At 42.7% G+C, this 20742-nt stretch overlaps 1 protein-coding gene across 1 annotated transcript in view; it reads left to right on the top strand.

Moving 5' to 3' along the window:
* The first annotated feature begins 2334 nt into the window (after positions 1-2334).
* The window catches only part of rab8a (RAB8A, member RAS oncogene family), a 69454-nt gene continuing 51046 nt past the window's right edge, over positions 2335-20742 (top strand). The window contains exon 1 of the mRNA XM_028816514.2: positions 2335-2516. Coding sequence (XP_028672347.1) covers positions 2393-2516 — 124 coding nt within the window. The 5' untranslated portion in view covers positions 2335-2392. The remainder of the gene's footprint in view (positions 2517-20742) is intronic.

Raw genomic sequence — 20742 nt, 5'->3', positions numbered from 1 at the left:
CTATAGAGGCGTATAGCTGTTAAGCATGAAGGAGCCCCCCAGTAGTTTTTTGACACACTTCTGCTGATTAGTTTGTTAGCTAAAAGTCCTCACTGCTGGTGTGTCACAGAGAGGATGTACAGCATTGGTCATAATGCCCATCAACTTTGTTTTCATTCTCTCCATTATGCATGCCATAATTGAGCCTCTGACAATGTACAGTATCTCATAAATGACATGCATTAGCATTCCTTGCAGATGACAAGTCAATTACGTCACAAGAAGAAGATGGCCACACCTTAACCACTGACAGTATCTGAAAATAGAAGAATAGAGAAGAGGAAGCTTTTCTGCACATATCTGCGAGATTGCTCCTCTGCTTTCAACATGGTCAACCACCAGATCCTCTTTTCCTTCCTCTTCGCATCACCGGGACTGCTCTCAGGTGGTTTGAGTCCTACCTCTAGAGCAGAGCCTACCGTGTGTCCTGGCATGGAGAGATGTTAAAGGTGCACCAGGCAAGCCTGGGGGTGCCCCAAGGACCAGTGCTGGGCCCTCTCGTCTTCTCTCTCTAAACCTCCTCACTAGACCCTGTCATCCTGTCCCATGTTTTTTCTTATTAGTGCTATGTCGATGATATTAAGCTGTACCTGTCTTTCCCTACAGAGGACCACATAATATTAGCTAGAATTTCTGCATGTCTCACTGACATTGCAACCTTGATGAAGAAGCACCATCTCCAGCTCAATCTGGCAAAGACTACCTTCTTGTTAACCCAGCTTGTCCACCTATTCAGCACCCCTTCCCTGTTTAGTTTGGCTCACTATCTCTAACTCTGGGGTAGTGATTGATGACCAGCTGTTCTTCAAAGATCATGTTAATACGGTTTCTCGGTCTTGCAGGTTCACTCTGTACAATGTGCTCAATATCAGTTAGTATCTGCAGCAAGGCTTATCAGGTCTGGAGTACTGTATGACTCTGCATGCAGGAGTACCAGAAGGTGTCACCAAGCCGTGGAAGATGATTCAAAATGCAGCTGCATGTCTGGTGTTCCACCAGCCGAGGTGGGCACATGTCACAGCTCTTTTCAGATCACACTATTGGCTTCCTGTAGCAACATTTGTTAAGTTTAAACCCTTAATGGTTGGCTACAGAGTACTCAGTGGGTCAGCACCTACATACTGTATATGGAGACACTCGTCAGCGTCCTATGCTTTTTCTTGCCCACTCAGGTCAGCTGATGAACAGTGTCTGGTGATGCCACCTCTGTATGGTATCAAATCTCGCTCATGTGTAGCTTCTAGCTGGTGGAATGAGCTGCCCACCTCCATGTGAACTGCTGATTCCCTCAAAGTGCTAAAGAAGCGTTTGAAGACCCTCTTGTCTGGTGAATTTCAGTCTAACTTATATTAGGTGTGAGCAGGGCCGGATTTTCCTATAGGCTAACTAGGCTTCAGCCTAGGGCCTCAAGATCAAGAGGGGCCTACATTCAAATTGTTAGCAAAATTAAAATTACACTAATAAGGAGAAATTCTACGCATATGACTAATAAACAAACATAAAAATGTATTGGTTAAGATCAACGCGTATTACGTATTTTATTATCTCTCATGTAATTTACAAACTTAAAAATGGAAGGTGAAAGGGCCTCATAAGTGGAATAGCCTAGGGCCTCTTTTCATATAAATCCGGCCCTGGGTGTGAGGTTTTTATAATTTAGGACATGTAACTCGCTTGTATTTTGTTCTAAGCTCTTCACTTGTGGTGATCAATTTTGTCACCTTGGCATGTCACACTTGTTACCAAACAGTCACCCAGACTGATAGTTACTCGAATATGTTGACCTCTTTTGTAAGTTGCTTTGGATAAAAGTGTCTGCTAATCAAATAAAATTAATGTAAATGCAAATCGGAGCCTCATGGACATCAAGAAGCTCTAGCCAAAATAAGAATAGAATCGACAGATCTAATTATTTTAGCATGTGTCTTTTTATCTAGCATTCGTCTGTAACGTCATATCTGAAAGCTGCCAAAAGTTATTTAAGTTTCTTGTTCCTCTATTTGTCTGGTTTCTGTTATAACATATATCTTATTAAAAAGTTCATTGAAGACAAAGATGGAAAATCATTTCATTAGCCTTAAATACTTAGTTAAACATTAAGATTAAAAGCTTAATTTGCAAGCATTAATAATTTTACTTTACATTAAATTACAAAGATATAGCTTTTAATGGGCGGGGCGGAGCATAGCGGTGATGGAAAGCGAACACTTCTGTACTTCCGCAACCGCGGAAATGGGGCGGGGCGTCATTCGCAGCGTGTGTGACGTCGATCAGAGCCAATCGGGAGGAGGCATTCTTGTCGGAGCTCGCCGTCCACCTCGAGCGGGCGGGATTTCCGCGACTGGGGGGGAACATGGCGAAGACTTACGATTACTTGTTTAAACTCTTGTTAATCGGAGATTCCGGAGTTGGCAAGACCTGTGTGTTATTCAGGTTCTCGGAAGATGCCTTCAATTCCACGTTCATCTCCACGATAGGTAAGTGGCGGCGTACGTTGAGATGAGATGTGCTTCAGGGCCCTTTCCGGGAGTCAGCGAGCCCCGACATGTCATTCAGCAAAATATTAATTGTCGTTTTTAAAGAAAAAATCCTCGCCGTCGGTGAATAGGCACCGAGCAGTGCTATGGCGAAAGTGAGCAAAAGTAGCGCGACGTGGCGACTTTCTGAAGTCGAAAAGCACCGGTGTCCCAGTCGAGTGTTTCATCCTCTCCACACCTTCCATCCGGTGACTGCTGCTGAGTGTAACCGGCAATCTTCAGAATTAGGAAAAGATGCCGCGATTTTAATAAGAAGTTTGTGACAGAGTTTCTTCTCGTTTTTATTAATGCAACATTTGCCATTTTTCCGTTTGAGAGGAAGTGTGCTCGCTCTGGTGGTTTAGACTTGGTTTCAGTTTGAGTCTCGTGGCAAGCGCGCCGCCCGGCTTCCTACCTCCATTAACCCCCCACCCCTCCCGTAGTCTTATGACTGAATAATAAAGCCCATGTCGCCCGCTGGCAATTCGACTCTCCCGAAGGTCAGTCGCAAATACAAGCTAGAATTGTCGCTTTTAGACAGTCCGTTACATGATGACATGCGGCACAAGGGAAAAGCTGGGTGCTGTCCTACAATAACGTGACATCGCTGCGCACCTGCTTGGGCCGTGCGGGACCCGAATGTGACAGCAGCAAATCTGGTGGCATGATGCTAAAAGATGATAGTGTGCGACAGGGTAATGTAGTGCGTTGGTTTTGGAATAGTATGACGCCGATTTAAAAAAAAAAAAAAAAAAAAAAGGTTATTTTCACAATTCAAAATAAAAATGTTAAAGATACCACGTTTGACTTTAATGCCTTCATCAGGTGTTCACTTGAAAAGAAAAGCGCAGGTTAAATAGATAGGAGGGAACAAAGAGGAATGGTGTGAGTAGGTGAAGAGTTGATGAAGGGAGAGATTACAAAGGTAGTCGGTTATTAAGATCTGGAAAAATATGTGATCCCATCCTGAGAATGAGCTTAGCTTCTTCTGTTTTTCTTTTGAAAAGTGTTTTTGAAGCCCTGTGAAAGAACACAGACAGAGCAGAGGGACCAGTGTGGTCATGCCAAGGGGTGGGAGTGTAAGGTCTTTGGTTTTTTTAACAGCGCAAATGTGCTTCCTGAAACGCCATATTAGCTGTCTCCCTGTTTCACCAGTGTAGATGGCTGGACCCCTCTTGCAAGAAATGCAGTAAATAAGATTTTTAGACTGGCAAGTGGTATGTTGTTCAATATTGAATTTACCAATGTGATACAGGGATATTGTTGGTGACATATTTGCAAGGGCTAGCTCTACTATTAAGGTGCATTAGGCATTCGCCTAGGGCGTAGATAATGGGGGGGGGGACAGGGGGACCTGACCCCACCCCATGGATTAACTACAGAACAGTCGGTTGGCGCACTAATAAGCTTGGCCTAGGGCACAAAATATCCTAGCACCGGCACTGCACATGACACAGTGGCTCTTGTTACACTTCAAAGTACCTGATGAAGAATGTTGGTCTCCTCAGGGGAGTTAGCAGTGGATGAGAAGTTTGTGTAGATTAGGTGGTTGATGGAAGGAGATCAAGGGAGTGTTAGGAGAAATGGATCCGACTGAAAAATGGGGGAAATTTTGTTTGAAAACCTGTGTGAGAGATGGAGTGTTAAACTGAAGTCGCGTTACGTGATGTCTAGATAGATAGATAGATACTTTATTAATCCCAGTGGGAAATTCACATTCTTCAGCAGCAGCATACTGATACAATAAATAATATTAAATTAAAGAATGATAATAATGCAGGTGAAAAACAGACAATAACTATGTATAATGTTAAATGTTAACGTTACCCCCCCGGGTGGAATTAAAGAGTCGCATAGTTTGGGGGGAGGAACGATCTCCTCAATCTGTCAGTGGAGCAGGACAGTGACAACAGTCTGTCGCTGAAGCTGCTCTTCTGTCTGGAGATGATACTATTAAGTGGATGCAGTGGATTCTCCATAATTGATAGGAGCCTGCTGAGCGCCCTTCGCTCTGCCACAGATGTTAAACTGTCCAGCTCCATGCCAACAATAGAGCTTGCCTTCCTCACCAGTTTGTCCAGACGTGAGGCGTCTTTCCTCTTAATGCTGCCTCCCCAGCACACCACTGCGTAGAAGAGGGCGCTCGCTACAACTGTCTGATAGAACATCTGCAGCATCTTATTGCAGATGTTGAAGGACGCCAGCCTTCTAAGGTAGTATAACCGGCTCTGTCCTTTCTTGCACAGCGCATCAGTATTGGCAGTCCAGTCTAATTTATCATCCAGCTGCACTCCCAGATATTTATAGGTCTAGTCGTGGGGTATGTCAGATTTGCCATCCGCAGTTGCTGATTTCGTCCTTGCGCTACATCGATTTAAACGACTGAAAATCTCTGGCAAAGTTGCACTTAGTGCTCGCATGCCAACCGTCCAGCACAGTCGTGCATTTCTGACAGCCAGTTAGCATGGTCCCTGACAGAGCCTGCTGTTTACTCACACTGTAAGAAGGGTTAACATCTTTTTCTCTTTTTTCCATTTTGTCATGAATGCATAAAACACGAGACATCAGACAGGCAAGCTCTTCTTCTATTTGTGAGGTCCAAAGCCCTTGTGTTCCCTTTCCCTTATATGCATTGTACTTCCGGATGAGCATTCATTGACAGCTAGCTCTCATTCACACAGTTAGCACCTCAACGTCTAAAGACATAGTCAAGCCTATTTGATTTTATCTAATCGATTCGTGGTCTAGTTGTAGTGAGTTGCTAGCTATGTAACATTGCATGGTCGGCTTCACAAGAACGTGCCACTAACTGCTTTCAATTCAGTAAGATTATGTAAATGAAAGTAATGACTGAAAATCACTGCAAAAATGTTCCAATGTGACTTTGCCTTAAGGGACGTGAAGTGTTTCTCACCAGGCTTTAGAAGGTCTTAGATGTTTACAGCTCAAACATGCTTCCAGAAACGGTCTGCTAGCCATCTCCTTGTTTCACCTCTGTAGTTGGCAGGGCACTACCTACATGAAAAGTAAAATAAGAATTTTAGAATGGCTAAAGGCTGATTGTTCAATATTGAATTTATCAGAGGGACCAGATACAAGGGGACATTTTGTTTTGCAGGTGACACAGTAGCCCCTGTTACAACTCAAAGTAGCTGATAAGGAAGGTGGCTTTCCTCTGTGATTGAGCTGCGGACGAAAGGTTTGTGTAGGTTAGGTGGTCGTCAGACAGGGAATCGGGAGGATTAGGAGAAAGGGCTCATTCTGTGTATTGTATTGTATTGACCCCCTTCTTTTGACACCCACTGCACGCCCAACATACCTGGAAAGGGGTCTCTCTCTCTGAACTGCCTTTCCCAAAGTTTCTTCCATTTTCCCCAACAAGGTCTTTTTTTGGAGTTTTTCCCTGTCTTCTTAGAGAGTCAAGGCTGGGGGGCTGTCAAGAGGCAGGGCCTGTTAAAGCCCATTTCGGCACTTCTTGTGTGATTTTGGGCTACACAAAAATAAATTGTATTGTATTGTATATGGAAGGATGAGTCTGCGAAATTGGAAAATTTAGTTTGATGACTTGTGGGAGAGAAGGAGAGAGTGTTAGGGTAATACGGGAGGAGTAGTGCGATGTCCGCTTCATTATTGTGGTTGGTAGTGTCACAGACAGCCAGGGTCCTTGTCCGGCTGGGGCCCCTCTTCACTGAGAGGACTGGGGGAGCAAGCGTGGCCAGAACAGTTCCTCCCCTGGGACACTGGATGGCAGCCTCCATGGGTTGCTGTGGTGCCTTGCACTCCTGCAGGGCTTCATGGGAGATGGAGTTGTAGGGTAGAGGGGTCCATTCATTGGATTGGCTGGCCCAGCGCTGTCTCAGCTGTGGAATGGCCAAATGGAGGAGGCAACTTGATGGTTGAGGTCTCCAGGATTCTAAACAAAATCCAAATCGTATTCTGTGATATCATCTGCTGTTGAATTCTGCTCCGTACTTGTAGTATTTTTATTTTTATACTGTATTGAGGATTTGTTCTGTTCTACGTATTGTATTGTATTGTATTGATCCCCTTCTTTTTGACACCCACTGCACCCCCAACCTACCTGGAAAGGGTTCCTACAAGGGTTTTTTTTTTTGGCAGTTTTTCCTTGTCTTCTACAGGTGTCGAACTCCAGGCCTGGATGGCCGCAGTGGCTGCAGGTTTTCATTCTAACCCTTTTCCTAATCAGTGACCAGTTTTCACTGCTAATTCACTTTTTTCCCCTTTATTTTAACAGCCATGTTAGAAGGATTCAGTCCTTTGAATTGATTTGTTTCCTCATTAAATGACAGCCAAACAGAAATGAGATGTGAAACGAGCCGACAGATGACCAGTTTAAACTAGGGCTTCAAACTTCAATCAGTTTCTTAATGAGAAGCCAATGCTTGCTGTTAATTAAACTCGTTATTTAATTCCACAGCTTGTTGCTGCTCTCGTTCTGCAACAGCAGACATTTCCAAAACTGTTGATTTTTTGTTTTTTATAAGAACATCGTCAAAGTGTTTTGGTGAGTTGAGAGATCAGCCTTACTGAGACCATCACCTTTCTTTATTTTCAGATATTGTGTGATGTGGCGGCTTGTTTTGTGTCTCATTATTGTTTGGCTGCTAATTAAGGAAAAAGAAACAACTAAAGGGCCAGAGTCAAGTTAATTAAAAGAAGTAATTAGCAGCAAAAATTGGTCACTTATTAAGAAGATGGTTAGAATGAAAACCTGCAGCCACTGCGGCCCTCCAGGACTGGAGTTCGACACCCTTGTTTTAGAGAATCAAGGCTGGGGGGCTGTCAAAAGGCAGGGCCTGTTAAAGCCCATTGCGGCACTTCTTGTGTGATTTTGGGCTACACAAAAATAAATTGTATTGTACAGTGAAACCTTGGATTGCAAGTAACTTGCGAGTGTTTTGCAAGACAAACAAAAATTTGTAATAAATTTTGACTTAATAAACGAGCGAGGTCTTGCAATACGAGTAGCATGTATATGCTTTGTCTGCCGAGCGTCACATGGGGATTGTGGGTAATCGTCTCCCATGCTTGTTCTCAGTCTTCGTGCCTCACTCATATAGTCAACATCCATATGAGTGTATACTGTTTGCTATAGCAATGTGACCACGTGTGTGTTGTAAAGTGTGAGTCCCTGTCATGCACCTCAAAACATGAGACTGAGTCTCAGTACTTTAACAACACCAACTTTATTCAGCGTGAAACAGGAACAGCACGGTTATTTATTGTAGCGGGATCTATCGCTCTCCTATACAGAGACACAGCAGTCAGGCAGGGTTGTGACCAGGTTAGTGGCCAAGTAATACTGTGCTCTTGCATTTATAATGTTCCTTGCATCACCCATCGACGGCAGGTGCTTATAGCTTAACCGCGATCTTTTCTGATTCTCTTTTACGGCGAGCTGCTACAGCGCTGGGAGCCTACAGTTGCTTGCTTCGGGATGCTCGTGTGTTGTCCCGTTGGGTGGAATCCCAAAAGAGTTTAGAAACCTTACAGTGCGTAAAGCATTTTTTTAATTTTGTGTCCAAGTGTAGCAACTCTTCAGGCAAAAGCAACTGTCATTAGATAGATTTCCTTGTTAAAGTCGCAAAAAATGAAAAAAATTCCAGTGAGCCAACAGATAGCAGGGATTCCGTTAGTTAGAGTGAAGATTTTGTATTAAGATAGATAGATACTTTATTAATCCCAAGGGGAAATTCACATACTCATATTAATCATTTTAATATAAATATTTGTGCGTTGTGAAACAAATTATCTGAGTTTCCATTATTTCTTAAGGGGAAATTCACTTTGATATACGAGTGCTTTGGATTACAAGCACATTTCCGGAATGAATTATGCTCGCAAACCGAGGTTCCACTGTATTGTACACAGCCTTGTTGGGATCCGGGGGCACCGCCAGGGGGTGCTGCAGCAGGTGCTGCTGAGCCTTGGAGAGCAGCTCTTCCGCCACACCCGAAAGTGCTGCCAAAATTAGGTCAAAGAGCACCTGAAGCACTTCTGGGTAACATATAACAGGAGCCAGCAGCCACTACACATCGGATCTGACCTGGTCTTTGAACGCATCTCACCTGGTAAAGAAGGCCCAACAAAGACTCTTCTTCCTCGGGAAGATGAGACGTGCTGGATTCTCCTCTCAGCTGCTCACAAACGTCTACAGATCCGCTATAGAAAGCATTCTCTGTATGACAGTGTGGTACAGCAGCTGCACAGCACAGGACAGGAAGGACTTGGCACAGGTGGTGAAAACAGCACAGGGGATCTTGGGAAGTCCTCTCCTAGACCTGGACTCTGTATATGCTGGAAGGGAGCAGAAGAGGGCCAAATGTAAAGCTGCGGATCTCACACATCTGGGAAATGGACTGTTTGTACCACTGCCTTTGGGAAAGTGGTACAGAAACGTAAAATCACGTACCAGCAGACTGAAAGACAGCTTTTTCCCCAGAGCTGTGAAGTCCGTCTGCCCCTGCTGATACACACACCTACATTAACCCCTAACCTGCCCCCCTGTAGACATGCACACGCAGTTTCCTTCGTAATCAAACACACACACTCGTATTCCTCCCCTGCAGACCCACACACACAGATCACTGGTCTCTGCAGGCGTACTACCTCAGGAAAAGTCTGGACTTGATGTTTTATTGCTGCTGTCTTTTAAGCTTGTTATGTTTATTTTATTATTTTATAGTGTATTGTGTATTTAAGTATTCTGCCTTGAAGCCAAGTACTACCAATGAAACATTTCGTTATGTGTATGCTTAATAACAACAATAAAGAATTCTATCTACTTGGGGAGCCAGAGTCGGGAGGAGGGAGACAAAGCTTGCCGTGAAGGAGAAAGAAAGAAAGTAAAGTATTGTGCTTGCACTGTGTTGTGGGCTCATAGGAACTGGGAAGATGTTCTCCACGAGGGAAGATAAAGAAAATAAAAAGCTTGTGCTTTTATAAGTGTGCCTCCTGCGGCTGTCTGTGTCTTGTTAAGTGCTGGTATAGTGCCGTCTACTGTCACAGTGTTAAAGTGGATGTTATGTGGTCAACTACTGGCAAGATTGAGGAGAATACCAATAAGTACCTTTGGGTTGGCACTGATCCGAATGTGTTCAGAGTACGTTCAGTATCTGATGAATAGGCAGGAGGTATAGACGTATGAAATGCAGGACTTCCAGGCTAAAGAACTCTTTTTATTCCCCAAGGCCATTAGACTCCTAAATAACTGACTGGAGTTTTTAACCGTGAGCCATCTCATTCTATCTACCTCACACAACTGTATTTGACTTGTCCATCACACACCTACCTGCACATTACACTTCATATTTCTATTCTGTTTTTATACTTTATGCTGCCTCTGTTATCTTTATCCTGCTCCACTGACAGATTGAGGAGATCGTTCTTCCCCCAAACTATGTGACTCCTCAATTCCACCCCTCGGGGGGGGGGGGGGGGGGGGTAAACGTTAACATTTAACATTATACAAAGATATTGTGTGTTTTTTTACCTGCATTATTATCAATCTTTAATATTGTTTATTGTATCAGTATGCTGCTGCTGGAGAATGTGAATTTCCCATTGGGATTAATAAAGTTATCTATCTATCTATCTATCTATCTATCTATCTATCTATCTATCTATCTATCTATCTATCTATCTATCTATCTATCTATCTATCTATCTATCTATCTATCTATCTCTCTCTCTCTCTCTCTCTCTCTCTCTCTCTCTCTCTCTCTCTCTCTCTCTCTCTCTCTCTCTCTCTCTCTCTCTCTCTCTCTCTCTCTCATTTATGTTTATACGTTGGTTTTGTCATTTGGTGTGGACAGCAAAGAAAGAATTTCATTGTACAGGGAAACATGTTTCCTTACTGTGCACATGACAATAAACTTTGAGCTTGAAACTAGTACAGCTGAAAAGTCGGAGCTTACCTTTGAGTTGCTAAATACCAGTTTGTGTTATATGGTGTTTAATTACAAATGGAGTAAATCCAGCAAATACCTACTTGGGTTATTTAAGCTTTGAATGTAGCAGGAGCAAATGCAATACACAGACGTGATGATGACCCATATTAAAGGTAAAGAAGTATGTTGTTTTGAAATAACGTGGCTTGTTTTAGTGCCAGCTTGGCTTGCACTCACCCTAACGTGTGCAGAGCAAGTTCAGTGTATAAGGCAGAATGACTCCTACAGCAGAATAGGGCCAAGTTTTGTTAGTGATAAAGTGGCATTGCCGATTACCTGTCTGGTCTTGTGCTGAAGCAAAAGATGATGATATGGGAAAATTTAATGACAAGTAGAAATGAATAGCATTGTATTGGTTCAGAAAAGCATGGTTTGTTAAGGTTGGGTTGGGTTTGCATTGGTCCTAATGTGTCTAAAGCAAGTAATGTGTTTGATGATGCCTTCTTGGTCAGCAGCCATACAACATGCACTTCAGAGCAGGTAATCCACTTGAAGCTAAGCATGTGGGCCTGGCCATTGCTTGGATGAGAGACCAACCAGGAAAGCTTGGGTTGCTGCATGACAAGGTATTGGTGAGGCCAGCTTGGGCAGTGCTTACCTTTGGTCTGAGCATGGGTTGTAATGCCCCAGTACAGTGACTGGGACACTCTGCTGTTAAAATTGGTTCTATCTTTCAAATGAGATCCGAAATGTTGACTCTCGGTGATCATATAAGATCTCTGGGCATCCTTTGAAAAGAGTAGGGTGAAACCCGATGTCCCGGCTAAATCATGATCTTGTTCATTTTGGCCGCAATCATTTCCTGTCTCTAACTGGCTTTCTTCTGCACACCTTCACCACCTATTAGCTAATGTGTGTTGAGTGTTCTGGCACAAAAGTGGCAGCCGTCGGATCATCTAGGTGGACGCTGCACATTGGTGGTGGTTAAAGTGGCTCCCACTGTCTATGCTGTGTAAATGTGATGATTAATTTTTACATGATGGAAGAATGATGTGCTTGGATTGAATAAGAGGACATTGCCAAAAACTCAGTGGAGGTGAATGTGGAGTTAGGGCTCGTTTATACTTCACGCTCGGAACGCGCACACATCATGGCTGCCACGCGTTCCCAGCGTTCATTTGACGCGTCCTCTGAGCAGGTCCTCAGAAATTAATGTGATGCGTGTGAGAGTTGCAATACCAGCAAAAAGTTGGGGGGCACAGTGTGATAAAAGTCGGAATGTGACGTCAGAGTCTCCGTTTACTATCTACATGGAACAGAAAGCCGCTTTGCAGATCCTACGAGATCGATGTGTGCACTTCGATGTTTGATGAATGGTTCGATTTGGTGAAATGCCGACATACACATGCATTCGTGGTGCTTTTATATTCAAGCGTCGCATATTCCCTATCGTAATGACACGACACATTTTAAAAGTCTCACATACCGTCTTTTGTGCCGTCTTTTTTTTTTTTTTTTTGCAACTTCACAACAGCAACATAATGTACAGCGCTGTATTTGAGCCACTGAGAAAAAAAATATTAAGGACATGGTGAAAACGTGTATTTTGTGATTTAAAGTGGAAATTTCGGCTTTAATCTTGAAATGTCCACTTTAACCTCGTAGTTTACTTTTTCATTAAAGCTGACTGTCGTAAACATCCCAGTTTTTAATCGCTACAAGCTTCTTGGACCTGACAGCAGCGGCAAGCAACAATAGATCACCACACAGAACACATTAAATGTATGATATTCTAACTCTCTGCATATTTAGAATCCTAAGATTTTTACTTTATCACTTTCATGATGAAATGCATTAAACTATGTATGTTACATTTTACAGATAAATCATTAATTTCGTTTAAAAAATGAATCACGTTAATAATACACACACAGGGGTGACATGGTGGCAGAGCGGTAGCACTGCTGTCTTGCAGGGAGTCATGTTGCTGGTATTCCCTGCTTGGATTCCACACTGTACTCCGGTTTCCTTCCAAAGATATGCAGATTTGGGGATTTGGTGCTGCTAAAATGATGCCAGTGTATGTGTGTGCTTGCGTTCACCTTGTGATGAGCTGATGCCCCGTCCAGGGATTGTTTCTGCCTCGTGCCCAATGCTTGCTGGAATGGACACATCCCTGGATTGATGGATTTAATCGTTAAACATCCTTGTCAGAGATATTGTGGTAAAGTGTCATCTAGGGGTGTGCAATATTGGAAAAAAAAATATCTCGATATTTTCTGGGACTTTAACGATAACAATAATTCCAAGATAATGTAATGTATTATTCGAAATTATATTGAATTATATTTTTATCATCTATAGCTTTACTTATCAGGTCTTTTTGTATTTTAAAGCATCATAATAAATAAGATCAATTTAACCTAAACTGCATTTTATAGAGGAACCCCAAATTAGTCACCAATCGCAATATGAAGCCTATGCCCAAAACAAGGTAGCCTCTTCCAGTTATTAATCCGTAGTGCACTGACAACGTTAGCCCCGCTGTCTGTTGTCATGCAAACCATGTGGTCTTCTCGCAGTGACCATGATGCCAGCGCATCTTTCAGACCTTGCGCATTGATGTCGCCAGTGTGATCTTGTGGGAAGTAGGATGTTTGCAAACAGAAGCTTTGCAGTTGCCAGTTTTCGTCAATGAAATGCACCGTCGGGGAGAGGTATGGCTCGGATGTTAGGCTTGACCATAAATCCGTTGTTGTAGCAAAATGTGAAACCTTTTGCAGTTTATGTGTCAGAGTTTGGCGACACGAATCATACAACTTAGGCAGAGCTGTTTGACTGAAATATTTTTATCCAGGCAGTGTGTACCTTGGGTCTAAAGTATTCAAAAATTGTTAAAAACCATCTCTCTCAACCACTTGAAGTGGCACCATATCTTTTGCGATGTAATTGGTGACGGCGTTTGTTATGTCATGCCATCTGTTGCTTTTCTTGTCGTAAGGCACTTTTTTGCAGAATGAGTCTGCTAAAGTTTGCTGAGTGTGTTTTTGTGCTTGTACCGTGGTTACTTTAGACTTGTGCTGGACAGTTGACTCCTTAAGCTTTTCGTATTCTTCATATTCTGTGCGGTGGTTAGTTCGCAAATGGTGAAACAAGTTAGTTGTCGAGCTGTCTTTAACGGCAACCGATTTACCATATAGTTTGCAGATTGCCGTCTTTTGAGCAACATCAGTCTTTTCAAAACCAAACCACTGCCATGCGAGTGAGAATGAACCACGTCTGGCAATTAACTCTGACGACGTAGATGGCGAGGCTGTTTTTATCATCTGGCGCTGTTAGCATCGCTTCCTGCCTCAAAATGAGTGAACAAACTTGCGGCTTGCTGGACGTGCAAGCCTACACAACTCGCTTTGCGCACGCGCAGTGGTCAATACTGTTGCATCAGTGAATGAACTTAGTGTTTCTTTTTTTTGCAAAGCGAGTTACATACTCGATAATTTAATCTCGCACATCGTTAAAACAGCAATTAAGATATAATCGTAAACGATGTATATCGCACATGCCTAGTGTCATCGGAATTTATTGGGTGTTTCAGGCAATTCACAACACAGCAAAGCTGAGCCTGTTCTCACCGTGATGATATCTCGCACTGCCACCTGCTGGGTTCCTCCAGATTTACATAAAGTATGCATGCAAGTATGTCTTGTATATATTTCTCTTCTGGTTTGTCCTGCTTCCACTTCAAAACCGGTCCCACCCACACGCAGCCTACATGGCATTTCTCGATTCCTATTTGTCGTCCTCCAAACCCTTTCCCACATTCTTCCAGTGCGATTACTGCAACAAAACTTTTCAAACGCGAACCTCACTTCCTAAACACAAGAAAAGGCGTTCTTCCCAACAACTATATGGGTGCCAGAAATGCAATAAGAAGTTCACTACACAGGATTGTCTGACTAAACACAACAAAACTCATTCACAACTCTTGCAATGCGACATCTGCAAAGCAGTCTCAGCAGACATACACGCAATCCTCTTTCCGTTACCACAGGTACCTAATTCCTGTCTTCTTGTCCAAGAGTACAACATTGAGACTCCAGACCAGCAGTGCAAACACTGTCATGCACTATACTGGCCTGCTGAGTGTAATACATCCAACAAGTACTCGAGGGGCTGCCACAACGGTAAAGTAGCTTTACCACCTTTGCGGGAGCCACCTGTGTCTTTACAACAGCTTCTTACACAGCAAACATCAGAAGCTAAAAATTATAGTGAACACATTCGAGAATACAACTCTTCTTTAGCGTTTGCTTCCGTGGGTGCACGGATAACTCAACCTCCTGGCCACGGCCCATACTGTTTTAAAATACACGGGCAAATTTTTCACCAAATCTCTTCACTATACGCTAACACTTCTACCTCTCCAGGATATGGACAGTTGTATGTTTTTGACACAGCACAAGCTACTGAAGTACGCTTACAAAATAAAGCAAACTCTGCATGCAGCGAAAATGTACTTCTCCAGCTAGATTCCATGCTCAGAACCATCAACCCCTTCGCTAATTCATACAAACACATGCATGAAATCGCTCAGTCCAATCCAATAGCATCTGTACGAATGGTTTTCAAGGAAACCCCTAGGCAGGATTTACGACGATACAATGCCCCAACATGTCACACCGATGTTGCAGCGATTTTCGTCGGAGAAGATGGCGAAACGCCTGCCGAAAGGGACATTTGCATCTATCTCATAGGCAACTCCTGTAAACAGATTTCCACGCTCAATATGAATTGCGATCCTATGGTTTACCCACTTTTATTCCCTTACGGAGACATTATACAATACAATACAGTTTATTTTTGTATAGCCCAAAATCACACAGGAAGTGCCGCAATGGGCTTTAACAGGCCCTGCCTCTTGACAGCCCCCCAGCCTTGACTCTCTAAGAAGACAAGGAAAAACTCCCAAAAAAACCTTGTAGGGAAAAAAATGGAAGAAACCTCGGGAAAGGAAGTTCAAAGAGAGACCCCTTTCCAGGTAGGTTGGGCGTGCAGTGGGTGTCAAAAGAAGGGGGTCAATACAATACAATTCAGTACACAGAACAGAACAATTTCTCAATATAGTTGGCTGGCACAAAGATTTACAACATGTTCCCGATAAAAGAAGCACCACGCGAATAAGGCTTACTCAATGCCAATTTTATGCATACAGATTAGCAATGAGGAATACATTTAGTATTTTGCACTCCAGCAGCAAACTATTCCAACAGTATGTCATAGATGCGTATGTTAAAACAGAGGGCGCGCGTCTCAACTATCTCAGATTACATCAACAAGATCTGCGCATGGAACTATCAGACGCACTGCAAGCAAACGCTGAAAATAACAATGTACGTGTAGGCAAAATGATCATATTACTGTCCACATTTCCAGGAAGTCCAAGATAAATGCAACAAAACTATCAGGATGCCATGGCCATAGTACGTAAATTCGGAAAGTCTGATTTATTTATCACTTTCACATGTAATCCTGCTTGGCCGGAAATTCTACATGCACTGTCGGATACCCAAAGACCAGAGCACAGACCTGATATTGTAGTACGAGTAGAACTTTTGACTCATTATCTGTCGTCTCCACCAAAACACCTATTCACAACTGCGTCTTTCAAGAAGTATTTATTTCTTCTTGATTTCTGAATTCCTTTCTCACCGTTTTCCTTTCCTATTCTTACACCGCCGTATGCTATGGCGGGCTTCGGCTGGTAAACAGTAAAACGCTTGCGTAGCAGGAGCATCCGCAGCAGCATGCGTCGTGTGAAGTATAAACCCGGCCTTAGATTGAAACAGAGAGTCTGCTCTCACCAGTAGGCAACGTTTAATAGGCTGTAGAGAACCCTTCTTGTGTGTGTCCAAAATGTGTAACTTCTTTAATCTTTCAGAAATGCAGTCAGTTTAGTATGGGAATGAGGGTGGCAGAACATCTAAATTATGAAGTGTACTTTGACATGCACTAAAGAGCTGCATAAAATCGAGAAGCAACAGGGCAGGGTTCACTGCCGAATTGCCTTGGGTAACGTCACAAGAATAATGACAAGTCATATTTCTTGATTTCTTGTTTTAGTTTCACTTTTTATTTCATTGTGGTATTACTTCAGACACTGGCCTAAAAAAACATGTATGGCGTATTGTCATATAAGTAAACATTTTAGTTATAGGTATTGCAATAATGCATTTATTACTCCTATACCATTTCACAACAAGATCTTCAAGTCTTTTGTTGGTCTTAATGGCACACACAAAGCACCAGTAAAGTATTTATCTCTGTAATGTGGCCTACTTAAAGAAATGCTCTGGAATAGTCAGAGGTGACTTAAATGAGAAATATTTCTCTTGATACTAAATAGTTTAGTATCCTGCTGTTTAAACCTTCAAGTAACCTTTAGCAGATTATGAAAGGTTCTTAATATGCCACACTGCACAGAGATGATTGGGTAATTTATTGATGTGTTACTAAATAAAGACCAAAAGAAGCCTTTGTTAAAATCTTGTTATATCACAGTAAATCAGTAATAGATGCATTTTTCCAGTATGTAAACTAAAGTGTTACTGACACATCATGCTGCTGTTGTTAATTCAATTAGAATTATGAGTAATTATGCATGAAATATGTCAAATTTTAAAGTGACCAGCACACAAACATTGTAGTCCATGCTTAATTAAACCCCATCCATTGTCCAACCCGCCATATCCTAACACAAGGTCACAGGGGTCTGCTGGAGCCAATCCCAGCCAACACAAGGCAGGAAACAAACCCCGGGCAGGGAGCCAGCCCACCGCAGGGCACACAGACATCCACACACCAAGCACAATTTAGGGTCGCCAATACACCTAACCTGCATGTCTTTGGACTGTGGGAGGAAACCCACCCAGACACGGGGAGAACATGCAAACTCCACGCAGGGAGGACCTGGGAAGTGAACTCAGGTCTCCTTACTGCGAGGCAGCTGTGCTACCACTGCGCCACCATGCCGCCCACTTAATTAAGCCTACAAAGAAAAAAGTTTTAACCCCTCTGAACAGTCTGATTTACAATAGGTCTTTCTTTAAGTTTTTGTTTAACTTTTAGCAAACATTTTCTAAGGAAGCATCACACTAATCAGAAATGCATAGTAGTTCTGAAGAAGGCATTTTTCATTTACAGTAATGTAGATAGTTTTTAAATGTTAAAATCTTACGGTTGTCTGGGTAACACTGCTGCTGTTTACTGTTTTGGAGTCTTGTATTAGGAATTTGTTAGTTTTCACATACCCCTTGGGGTCACAGCACAGGGTCAGCCATTGTACAGCGCCTCTGGAGCACTTACAGGTTAAGGGTCTTGCTCAAGGGCCCAGCAGAGTAGGATCTCTTTTGGCAGTGACGGGGATTCGAACCAGCAACCTTCTGGATCTAAGCGCAGATCCTTAGCCTCAGAGCCACCACTCTGCCCTTAATCTATCTGTAAGTCTGTGAGCTTATGGAATTTTGTACATTCTGTCTGTATTCTGTTGAGATTTTTTTTGCCACAATAAAGTGGCAGCTCTACAGTGGTGTGAAAAACTATTTGCCCCCTTCCTGATTTCTTATTCTTTTGCATGTTTGTCACACAAAATGTTTCTGATCATCAAACACATTTAACCATTAGTCAAATATAACACAAGTAAACACAAAATGCAGTTTTTAAATGATGGTTTTTATTATTTAGGGAGAAAAAAAATCCAAACCTACATGGCCCTGTATGAAAAAGTAATTGCCCCCTTGTTAAAAAATAACCTAACTGTGGTGTATCACACCTGAGTTCAATTTCCGTAGCCACCCCCAGGCCTGATTACTGCCACACCTGTTTCAATCAAGAAATCACTTAAATAGGAGCTGCCTGACACAGAGAAGTAGACCAAAAGCACCTCAAAAGCTAGACATCATGCCAAGATCCAAAGAAATTCAGGAACAAATGAGAAAAGAAGTAATTGAGATCTATCAGTCTGGTAAAGGTTATAAAGCCATTTCTAAAGCTTTGGGACTCCAGCGAACCACAGTGAGAGCCATTATCCACAAATGGCAAAAACATGGAACAGTGGTGAACCTTCCCAGGAGTGGCCGGCCGACCAAAATTACCCCAAGAGCGCAGAGACGACTCATCCGAGAGGTCACAAAAGACCCCAGGACAACGTCTAAAGAACTGCAGGCCTCACTTGCCTCAATTAAGGTCAGTGTTCACGACTCCACCATAAGAAAGAGACTGGGCAAAAACGGCCTGCATGGCAGATGTCCAAGACGCAAACCACTGTTAAGCAAAAAGAACATTAGTGCTCGTCTCAATTTTGCTAAGAAACATCTCAATGATTGCCAAGACTTTTGGGAAAATACCTTGTGGACTGATGAGACAAAAGTTGAACTTCTTGGAAGGCAAATGTCCCGTTACATCTGGCGTAAAAGGAACACAGCATTTCAGAAAAAGAACATCATACCAACAGTAAAATATGGTGGTGGTAGTGTGATGGTCTGGGGTTGTTTTGCTGCTTCAGGACCTGGAAGGCTTGCTGTGATAGATGGAACCATGAATTCTACTGTCTACCAAAAAATCCTGAAGGAGAATGTCCGGCCATCTGTTCGTCAACTCAAGCTGAAGCGATCTTGGGTGCTGCAACAGGACAATGACCCAAAACACACCAGCAAATCCACCTCTGAATGGCTGAAGAAAAACAAAATGAAGACTTTGGAGTGGCCTAGTCAAAGTCCTGACCTGAATCCAATTGAGATGCTATGGCATGACCTTAAAAAGGCGGTTCATGCTAGAAAGCCCTCAAATAAAGCTGAATTACAACAATTTTGCAAAGATGAGTGGGCCAAAATTCCTCCAGAGCGCTGTAAAAGACTCATTGCAAGTTATCGCAAACGCTTGATTGCAGTTATTGCTGCTAAGGGTGGCCCAACCAGTTATTAGGTTCAGGGGGCAATTACTTTTTCATACAGGGCCATGTAGGTTTGGATTTTTTTTTTCTCCCTAAATAATAAAAACCACCATTTACAAACTGCATTTTGTGTTTACTTATATTTGACTAATGGTTAAATGTGTTTGATGATCAGAAACATTTTGTGTGACAAACATGCAAAAGAATAAGAAATCAGGAAGGGGGCAAATAGTTTTTCACACCACTGTATGTCTTTGTTTAAAGTGTATGCTTGAGTGTGCTTCCTAAGGGATCGGTTACCATTGTGTGCTGTTGGTTGATGGGATACATATAAATAGAGGAAAAAAAAATCCAGATTACATTTGAAATTCAGTGACCATCTAGCTCTTTTGTCATGTATGTTTCCCTGAGATTTTAACCCTTAAACTGCAGGAACTGGCTATAGTCGGTTCCCAATGCAATTTGCCAGCACGCCAGAGCCGAGTATATTCAGCAACATACATTAGGTGACGTACATTCATTGAACTCTGCAACTGGCTAAAGTTGTTTCCCAGTGTAGTTTGCCAACACGCAGGGGTCAAGTAGATTTGCGACGTACAAGGTCTGTCTATTAAGTAACGAGACTGACACAATAACTCACTTTTATTTATATAACAATTCTAATGCTTGGCCCCTTCAATATACTCCCCATTCACAATTACGTACCAATGCAGTCTTGGCTTCCACTCGTCGAAGGTGTGGGGCAGATCAGTTTCTGTCAGCCGTTTCAAGACATCTGACATTTTCTTCTTTACTGCATCCATTGACTCAAAACTTGTTCCTTTAAGCACCAATTTCAATTTAGAAAACACACACACACACACACAAGACATGCAGTCTTCCCCATAAGCCTCAGTAAGCATTTGAAAAGATTCCGTTGGTGTTTTGTTCAATTTTATTTAAAAAATTTGACTAAAATTGACATGTTGCTCAACTTTTAAACTTAGCACGATTCCGGCACACAAGGGGAACACAACTGCATTAAACAGTGACTGACATTCAACCAAATAGCAGAGAGTGTTGTCGTTTGTTGTGTACGTTTAGAGAGATTTAACCCTTCGGTGCTCATAATCAGTTTTCACTGCCTTGTTTAAGAGAAAGAAACACAGTCTTGCTATTTAATAGACCGACCTCGTACATTCATTGAACGCCACAACCCGCTATAGTCGCTTCCCGGAGGAATTTGCCAGCACGCCGGAGCTGATCAGTCCGTGCCGTATAGTCGTAGAGCAGCCAGCTCATGACCACTAGCGCCTCCTGCAGCACTGCAGCATCACAGTCCCTGGGATTC

This window comes from Erpetoichthys calabaricus, chromosome 12 (genome assembly GCF_900747795.2).
Source record: "Erpetoichthys calabaricus chromosome 12, fErpCal1.3, whole genome shotgun sequence".
Lineage (NCBI taxonomy): Eukaryota > Metazoa > Chordata > Cladistia > Polypteriformes > Polypteridae > Erpetoichthys > Erpetoichthys calabaricus.
This window is presented reverse-complemented; position numbering and strand designations above follow the sequence as displayed.